Source organism: Rhagoletis pomonella, unplaced genomic scaffold (genome assembly GCF_013731165.1).
Source record: "Rhagoletis pomonella isolate Grant_MI unplaced genomic scaffold, Rhpom_1.0 Rhpom_scaffold_00014, whole genome shotgun sequence".
NCBI lineage: Eukaryota > Metazoa > Arthropoda > Insecta > Diptera > Tephritidae > Rhagoletis > Rhagoletis pomonella.
In genome coordinates this window covers 8507346-8517343 of record NW_023458568.1, presented here as the reverse complement: position 1 = coordinate 8517343, position 9998 = coordinate 8507346, and the positions used below count along the sequence as shown (strand labels likewise).

At 46.1% G+C, this 9998-nt stretch overlaps 1 protein-coding gene across 2 annotated transcripts in view; it reads left to right on the top strand.

Moving 5' to 3' along the window:
• Positions 1–2572: 2572 nt before the first annotated feature.
• LOC118749201 overlaps positions 2573–9998 on the top strand; it is a 69875-nt gene continuing 62449 nt past the window's right edge. The window contains exons 1-2 of one of the 2 annotated variants that reach the window (XR_004994174.1): positions 2573–5274; positions 5354–5584. Coding sequence is in view for 1 of the 2 variants with exons in the window: in XM_036483985.1 (XP_036339878.1) it covers positions 5873–6799 (927 nt within the window). In the remaining variant the exon portion in view is untranslated. Of the gene's footprint in view, positions 5275–5353; positions 7652–9998 lie in introns of those variants that run through there. The other variant, XM_036483985.1, reaches the window with a different exon arrangement.

The window sequence follows — 9998 nt, the reverse complement described above, 5'->3', positions numbered from 1 at the left end:
GTAATGTGGAACGATTCTCAAAGAACGAAAAATGACACTGAAAATGGCAAAACGCCGAAACCGGTTTGTCTCCAAACCAAATTTGACAAGGGATGACGGATAATCGTTCCACATTACATCACACTCCTACCCTGTCGGAAACATCAACAACGAAAATGAGAATTTTAATATTTACTGATATTACCAAAGATTTTTTTATTATAAATCATATATTTAAAGGTGTTTATATGCTCTTTCTTATTTTTTGCATACCTTTTAATATAATTAATTACGTATTTTTTGAAGAAGAAAAGTTTAATACAATAATTTTTATTTTTATTATAAATCATATATTTAACGGTGTTTATATGCTCTTTCTTATTTTTTGCATACCTTTTAATATAATTGATTACGTATTTTTTGAAGAAGAAAAATTTAATACAATAATTTTTATTTTTATATTACATCAAAATACTTTTAATTACCTTTTCAATCATATCCATACTTTGGAAATTGGGTCAAAACTTTTCAAAATATAAGCTTTTGAAAACATTAAAAATTCCACGTTAAACCTACGTGAATTTCCCTAATATGCTTTCCACTCTTCTCGGTAAAAATATTGCTATTGGTACCACTTCAATTGAAATGTCATTTATGAAAACGTGTGGCAAAATCTAAACTTAATAGATCGCTGATTTTTTACAACTGATAATTTCTGGGTAATGGAATACATATGTACAAAATGCAGTCAACATATTTTCACCTGACAGTTTGAAATTTATGCGAATTTATGCCAAGTATGCATAATCAGACCATAAGTCGACACCAAAGTTCTTTGCAGTTTGACATAATACAATATCTGTCAAAATATGTAAATAAAATGTGTTGAAATATAAACAGCAACTCTGTTATTCATTCTCCAATTCTTCCGAATTAAGTTTTTCTATTCTCTCATTACTCATTTCTGTTATACATGCTAGTAACTTAAAATTTTATTCTTACTCTAAATAAAAATATGCTCTTTCTTACAGGGCAATCAGCAGAAGCAGTTAAATGGCACAGTCGCTACGGTCATTTAAACTATAGTAGTATACGGGAGCTTGTTAGTAAAAATTTAGTACGTGGGCTTCGACTGAATGTGCCGAAAGACATTAGCTGTGTCGCCTGTATGCAAAGCAAGGTGACAACAAAGCCATTTACAACAACTACAAATAGAGCAAATGAGCTACTGGAATTAATTCATTCGGACGTTTGCGGTCCGCTAAAGTTGTCTGCTGGTGGTTCTCGATTTTCGTTGACTTTCGTGGACGAAAAATCTAGGTACGTCTTCATCTTTTTTCCTTAAACATAAAAGCGAAGTTTTTGAGAAGTTTAAGGAGTTCAAGGCGTTCACAGAGCGACAAACAGGGTGCCAGATTAAAATCATTAGGAGCGACAACGGGTGCGAATACATAAACAATGCTTTTCAATAATATTTGAAAGAGTGTGGCATCATGCACCCCTCGCTACTGGTGCTGAACAAAAACAGCAGTGGCAGTGTGAGAATTCAACTAGTGAACTTCAATTCCAAAAACAACAAAAAAATAGATCACACGAAGTGTACAGAATTGGAATCAATACTAGAAACTATGCTTTCTGAAGTGGCTGGGCTTAGAGCCGAAAATGCACGAGTGTTCTCTTTGCTGCAATCACTGTCCGATGATAAAAGCATATTGCTCAAGAAAGTTGAAGACCTCCGAGCTGAGCTTCGTACTATGCAGAGCACATTACTCAACATCACTGCTCCAACTATGGATGCTGCTGATGCGGGTGCGCAAACATCTGAGGTTATACATACACCTACTGCTGCTGGCATTTCTGCCGACGTTGATATCTCTGCGGCCGACCCTTCTGCCGTAAATCTTGTTAAAGCTGCTGCTAATACTGCCGTTTTGCCGCCGACCACTGACATGACCACTTCTCCTTCTGCTTTAGTGTCGTCTCAGTTAACTGCTCCCCTGCTACCTTCATTCGCTAAATCTCTCATGGATATTTCCGATGTAAATTCTCCTACTAATACAATTTCGCCTCAACGCAATTCTGAGTGGATTTCCGTGGACAGAAGACAAAGTAGAAGAAAGAAAAATAAACAAATGCAAACTGTTGTTGTTGGTACGAATGCGAATGCTGACTTAGATGTTGCGGAACCTTTTAAATGGTTACATATATCATCATTCTTGCCTTCTCTCACTGAAGCTAACATTATAAATTACGTCGCTAAACATGCTGCGCTTGATAAAAATCTGTTGGCTTGCTATAAATTGGTGAAGAAGGATGTGCAGTCAGCAACATTAAAATGGGTAAACTTTAAGCTTGGCGTCCCTGTGTCAGTTTTTGACAAAATTCTAAATTCGGACCTCTGGCCTGCCAACGTCTCTGTTCGGTCATTTCGCTTTTTTCCCGCGAATTCAGATGCCCACTGATGCCGTAACGGAATCCAGCGCTAGTAATAAATGCCTAAGAATTTACTTTCAAAATATTTCAGGCCTTCGAACTAAATGTTCGACTGTGTACTTGCGTAGCTCTTCCCTAGAGTTTGATATTTTTGTTTTTGTGGAATCTTGGCTTAATGATAAATTTTTCGATTGAGGTATTTTTGATACTAATCTTTATGATGTTTTTCGTAAAGACCGTGACTCTGTCAAAACCGGATGTTCCAGAGGTGGTGGTGTTCTCATTGCTTTTCGGAGAAAATTTCGAGCATCATTGGTAACACTTACCAATTCTTTCCCCTCGCTAGGGCAGGCACCTTGTCGTTGGTGCGGGGGCTTAGCTGAATTGCCGATCAGCTCATCTCTGGTTTGGGGTATCGTGGACGTGCTCGTCGCTTCTGCGCTACCTTGTCTCCAGATTGGGGCTGCCGGCAAACGGTGACCAAGAACTGCCACCTCCTAATCCAGGGTGTTACGCGCACCGTGCCTATTGAACGGTTTGCAGCCAGGAGGGAATAAACCGGCTGTAGTATAACGGCGCCTCTTCGACACCGGGCCGCATCGAGGAGTAACGGTGGCCTTACCGCGACATGGGGCGCTGGCGCGGCGGACCACATGAGATCCCCTATTTTTACTTTTACTGCTGAGCTTGCCTAGCCGACCAGGCAGTCGTACGAACAAGATGAATACAACTAAACAACAACAAAAACACACAAAAACCAAAACCAACGCGTAATCAAATGCGAAAGACAGCTACAGCTACAGGTACAACAGCAGTAACAGGTACAACATCAGCAACAGCTACAACAGGTACAGTAACAACCACAACCACAGTTACAACAGCAGCAGCAGCCACGAAGACGGTAATTTCAGTGGCACCACCAAAGGTACCAACGGCCAAGCTCGGAAGCACTATGCTGGGCGAAAGTAAAGGCACCAGGCGCAGTTGAAGCTTCCTTGAGAGTCTAACCGAGGAGGAGGCTGCCCTTTTCATTGAACACGCCAGAGAAGATGAGAGGCCAAGCACTAGCAGTGGCGGCGTGGTTTGGGCGCAGCTTCATTTAGAACCAAGGCACCAAGAGAGCAGAGGCTCTGGCCCCGAAAAATAGGCACCGATCTCCAAGCAGGAACCGGGATGCCAGTCGGCGTCGCTCCAGGAGCCGTGACCGCTTCGGGAGCCATGATCGCTCTGGGAGCCGAGGCCGATCCAAGGGTCGGCATCGCTCGAAGAGCAGACATCGGTCCGGCGGCGGGCACCGCTCTAGCAGTAGGCACCGCAGGTCTCCTATTCGGACCTCATCGCTCGAGTCAGGGTGGCAGCTGCAACACAGCAAGAGGAAAAGACGCAGGTGTATACCGCCTCCACTTCCGCCGTCCGGTCAACCGGAAGCCCTTGACGACCACCACCGAGCTGGTCTTGGTGGGTCGGGAGTTAAGTGGTATCTCCGGTACCTGGGGCAGGGGAAGAAGCCGAGCGTAGCCCGCGCAATGGCGGAATTAAGGCAAGAGGTGGAGCTGGAGGCACAAGAGAGTGGTTAGGTGACTGCTACCGCTGGTATGCAGCAGAGAGGTGAGCTACCCGCGCCTGCTGAAAAGCAGAGAGGCGGGCAACAGCATCAGAGACCCGCGGCTGCTGAAAAGGAGAGAAGCGGGCCACAGCAGCAGAGACCCGCGCCCGCCAAATGGCGGAGAAGCGGGGAAGCCACAGGTACCATAACAGGCTCATCAACAGCTACACCAAAACGCACTAGCCTACAGGTCACACCACCTGAGCCACCGTCCCCCAAACTACCGCGGAGGCTCCTACCACCTCCAACAGAGTCTAGGGGCTTGGATGGGTCCGCGGGCCAGGGTCAGCCACAGGAGGTAATCACTAAGCAGCCCAGCTATTCGGATGCTCTTAAAGGCATACGGGTGGCTGTGCTGCCCTGTGACTACCCTGCTGCTACCCTAAGCCCTGAGGACCTCACCAAACTCCAGGACGCCATCATGGATGAGGTCCTTAAAGGGTGGAAGCACGCACTGGTCTTTTGTGGGGTATTTTTCGGGTCAGGCATGCTCCTTGTGGACTGCAAGGATGAGCGGACCGCAGCATGGCTGGTAGATAAGGCACCTAACATTGCGGGGTGGGAGGGGCCCGCGTTATGTACCAAGAGGGGGAGGACATCCCGCCGGTGCATAATATCTCGGTCTTCTTCCCAAGATGCGCTGAGAAATCGGCTGAGTACGTGCTGGGTCCCATCCAGGCCCAGAAGGAGGTGCGTGGGAGGTGCTTTAATGCGGAGCCGAAAACAACGGTCTCAGGCTCAACCTGGGGATCGATGAGGCGTCGTATGTCAGCATCAAGAGGGCCGGATTCATAGTCAACTTCCGCGACATAAGACGACAGGCAGCAAGGAGTCAGAGTCCCAAGACAAGCAAGTCGACGAGGCTACTGACTCCACTGCCGCCCCAGCGACCGAGTCGACCACGGCCCTACCGGAAAATCAGTCACTAGAACCAGCACAGGCACCAGCTCTTGTGAGTGCCCCGGGCCAAGTGCCACTGACTACGTGCGCACCACACCGGAGCTCCTAACGGACATAGGCAGGCTCGAACTCGACAGAGGAGGCGATGGTGAGGTACGGCTCTCAGACACCGAGGACGAGCCCCAACTATGAACCAAACAGCGCTAACAGTAGCCCAGGTCAACTTGCATCACGCGGTGGCCGCCTCGGCGATCATTGCAAGCAGGTTTGCCACGGAGGACCTGGGAATCCTACTGATACAGGAACCGTGGACCTACAGAGGCCAGGTGAGGGGCCTCAATCATAACAACAATAAGGTAATTTGGGACCTCTCCTGCGAGAGGCCCAGAGCGTGCGTAGTGCTGAAGAATAATATTAATTATTTTTACATTACAGAATTTCTTACACAGGATCTGGTAGCGGTCCAAGCTACCCTAAGGGTTAACGGGAAGGAACTGGAGAAGGTCTTAGCTGCAGTCTATTTTCCGGGGGACAACGCCAACGTGCCGCCTCTTGAGGTACAGCAGCTGCTGGAATTTTGCCGCAGAAAATGACTTCCGGCGATTCTCGTCTGCGATGGGAACGCCCACAATATAGAGTGGGGCAGCTCGGACACAAACCGTAGGGGTGAGTGCCTATTAGAATATATAATCAGTGAACACTGTATCCAGAATGTCGGTAATGAAGCAACGTTCATGACTCAGCAACAGACTGGCCAGTCCTCTGATCGTTCAGTGGCGGGTCTCATCCGAGCCCTCACTGTCGGATCACAGGATTATCCGATTTACACTGGGATCTAAGGTTCTGACAGGTCACCCAAAGAGAAACCCCAGGAAAACAGACTGGGGTAAATACGAAGAGGTACTGAGGTTGAACCTAATCACAATAGAGGCACAACATAGAAAGGTGGATTGTATGGAGTTAGAGGACAGGGTCAACAAGCTGAACGGCACTATTCTGGATGCCTTCACCTCCAGCTGTCCCGTGTCAAAGCCAAAGGGGAAAGCTCAGCCACCCTGGTGGACACGGGAACTCTCAGTTCTTAGGAAAGAGGTGCGGAGACCTTTCAACAGGGCAAAGCGCACCGGGGACTGGGAGGAGTACTCCGTAGGTCTTAAAAAATACAATAAGGAGATTAGGAAGGCCAAGCGTAGCAGCTTCAGGACCTTTTGTGAGAACATAGCATCTACTCCTGCAGCTGCTATGCTGCATAAAGCCTTAGCGAGAGACAACACAGGGACCAGGCTGGCTATTAGGCTACCTAATGGGGCTTTTTCAGGTACTGAACAGGAAAAGGCCCTCGCCCTGCTGTCGGCCCACTTTCCGGACGCCATTCCCACCACCGGGGATACGTTGTTCCGTGCGTTCAGGCCATCCTCACCGGACTGGAAGTTGGCTAAAAGCCTTATAAACCGGCAAACAGTGCGGTGGGCTCTGGACTCCTTCGAACGGTACAAGGCCCCTGGGGTGGATGCTAAAGCAGGGCGGGGAGCTCTTGCTTCCACATCTTGTGGACATTATGAGGGACAGTCTAGCACTGCCTCACATTCCCAAGGTGTGCCAGAGGGCCAGGGTTATCTTCTTGCCAAGTCATTCAGGCCGATAAGTCTCACATCCTTTATGTTAAAGGCAATGGAGAAAATTATTGACCATGAAATCAGGTTTAACACTCTAAAACAAACCCCTCTGCATTCCAACCAGCACGCGTACAGGGTGGGAAGATCCACGGATACTGCGCTGTATGCCCTAACGGAGGAAATACAAGGGGCCTTTGAGTGTGATGAGGTGGTGCTCTGTGCCTTCCTCGATATCGAGGGGCCTTCGATAACGCCTCCCATTTAGGTCGACAGAGCTCTTAGCAAACATAACGTTCAGCCAACCATCCGAAGATGGATAGCAAGGTTAATTCAGACCAGGATTGCCGAAACTCAAGTCGGTGATAGCGTCGTTCAATTACAAACGACGAAAGGGTGCCCACAAGGGGGGGTATTATCTCCTCTACTGTGGAGCTTAGTTGTGGACGAACTCCTACAGATACTTAATAACGAGGGCGTTTCCAAGGGACGACATAGTGATTCTCGCTAGAGGGAGGTTCGAAAGTACTCTCTGTGACATCGTCCAAAAAGGACTTAACCTCGCAAAAAGGTGGTGCGCAGACGTAGGTTTAAATATCAACCCTTCTAAGACAGCCATAGTCCCCTTCACTAAGAAACGAATTCTCCAGGGGATGAGGAACTTGACCTTGGACGGGGTCGTAATCAGTGTCGCCACAGAGGTTAAGTATCTGGGACTTACCCTGGACTCCAAGCTTCTGTGGAGGGCCCATGTTGATGCGGTCACCATGTTGATAGGGCCACGAGAGGGATGATGGTGTGCAAACGTCTTGTGGGTAAATCCTGGGGGTGCACTCTGAGGATCCTCAGATGGATGACCACCATGATAGTGGCACCAATAGTGACTTATGGTGCGGTGGCTTGGTATTCCAGGACTACTATGGGAACGGTGAGGCAGACCCTCTCCAAGATTCAACGTCTGGCATGTGTTTGCATAACGGGAGCAATGCGCACATGCCCGACGGCAGCGCTGGAGGTAATGCTGGAACTCGAGTCACTGCATCTCTCAATTGAACAGGCTGCAAAGCGAACCCTACTTTACATTGCGGGGCAGGGCTTCGGCAAAGGCAAGGCGTTATCATCTAGGAACAGGGAGAAGCTAGGTACCCAGCTCCCCCTGGCTTTGTTCGCCAGCGACGATATTAACAGAGAGGTTTCTCTTGAAGAAATTTCAGGACCCACACTTATAACAAGGCGACCTGGTGTACCTCTATTATGGAGAGTCACATACAGGCGAGCACAATACAGTGGTACACTGACGGCTCTAAAACACCCGAGGGGATTGGAGCAGGCGTGTACGGCCCTAGGCTGAAGCTTTCGGTGCCCCTGGGAACTTTCCCTAGCATCTTTCAAGCGGAGGTCTACGCCATCAGTATGTGCGCTGAGATCAACATTCGTAGGAACTATAGGAACGAAAGGATACTTATACTAAGTGATAGCGGCACTTAGGGCCCTCTCATCATTCGAGATCAAGTCCTTGGTTTGGGAGTGTGTCGAGATATCCAACTAATGTGGGTACCAGGGCACATGGGGGTTGCAGGAAATGAGGAAGCTGATCATCTGGCCAGAACGGCCGCTTCTTCGACCCCGATAGGACCTGAGCCCTTTCTGGCAGTAGGACCCAACACCATAAAGGAAATGCTCAGAAGGGACAACAGCAGACTGAGGGAGCTACACTGGCTTGGCACCATGGGCCAACGTCAAGCGAAAAGCTTATTAGGAGGTTACAATCTGTGAAGCTACAGGCTTCTCATGGATCTCCCAAAAGAGAAACTAAGAATTATTACAGGTTTATGACGGGCCACTGTAGGCTCAGAGGGCACCTGCATAAACTAGGTATTTGGTCCAGCGACCTGTGTCGCTTTTGCGATGCAGCCAAGGAGACTCCTCTACACCTCCTTATGGAGTGTGAGACCGTTGCACGCAGGAGGTATAGGAGCATAGGGCACGTCTGGGCAAGAGAGGAGCACATACACTCACTGTCCCCGGGGTCTATTATGAAATTTATAGACACTCTGGGGCTGGTTGATGTGTTGTGATGAGCTAGGGCCACAATAGACCTACTAGTCGCAGTGCCATACCCAACCAACTATCTGTCTATCTACCAATTCTGACACACTCAATGATCAGCTTTGCGTTCGTGTTCATGGCTCGTCTGGAATCGTTTATGTTTTTAATTTGTGTCATTTGAATTGGTCCCCACTTAAAAACTCGACTGCATTTATGGCCACTAACGTCAATTCTTCAGCCGAAATTCACGTCATTGATTGTTTTTTAAGCATTGATTTACTTCAAATTAATGGATTTTATAATAGCCTTAAGATAATCTTATATTACATTTACATTGGACCAAAATGCGTGATTTGAAATCAGTCATTTGAAGGTGTTTACACTGCTTGATCCGCATTTGCTTTGACTTCTCATCAAATGAAAAGGGAAGACAAAAACAAAATGTATGTAAACAAACACTACATTTATTATATTGTTAACGCTTTTTGGACACAAAAAGGCAATTATTCTTTGATTAAACTAAAAATGTGTAAAGCTCTTGTATAAATTAACAATTTTTACACACAAATTTCAAAGATTTATTTATTTCGTTGTGTTTGTTTTGTGTTTGAAAAATTCCAAATGTCAAAGACAAACCAAAGCTTTTGTGGAACTTTTGTTTCTGAGTGCGTTCAATAAAATAGTACGGCAATTGGAACGCATTTGTTTCGTGATTTTGTGTAAATGCGTCGAAATGCGTCATTCTGGAAATGTGAATTTGTATGGAGAAATGCGTGATTTGGCCTCGCATTTGAGGTTTCTCGCCCAAATGACGCATTTGGGCTCAATGTAAATGTAATATTAGATTGAGTGTTTATTTCCAATAATGTTCACTAGATATTGTCTGAATGCATCACACCCATCTCTCCAACAGATAAACATCATATTCCGCTTACTCTAGAATTTGAGTTTTATGAGTTTTCTGAGGTTTCCGATGATTCCAACACGAAATTCAATTTCAACGCTTGTGATTTTTCTACTTTTAATGAAATTCTGTTGACAATTGATTGGTGATGCTTTCAATGACAATGATGTTACTTCTTGTTTCCATTACTTTAAAACTAAGCTATTTGAGTTATGCTTGAAGCATGTTCCTATTTTTAAAACTGCTAAAGCATCTAAAGAATTTGAAAAACAAATTTTGCAAATTGTATAAAAGGACTGGTGACCCAGAGCATTGTTCCAAATTTCAGTGCTATTTAAAGGAGTTTAACTGTTTGAATAAGTTCTTATATAGAAATTATATTTTGAATTTTGAAAACAATATTATTTCGAACTCGAAGGCCTTTTGGCAATTCGTTAAATCAAAAAAGTCTTGTTCGTCAGTCCCACATAATGTATTCTTCAATGGTAAAAGTGCAAATTCTGCCGTAGATTCT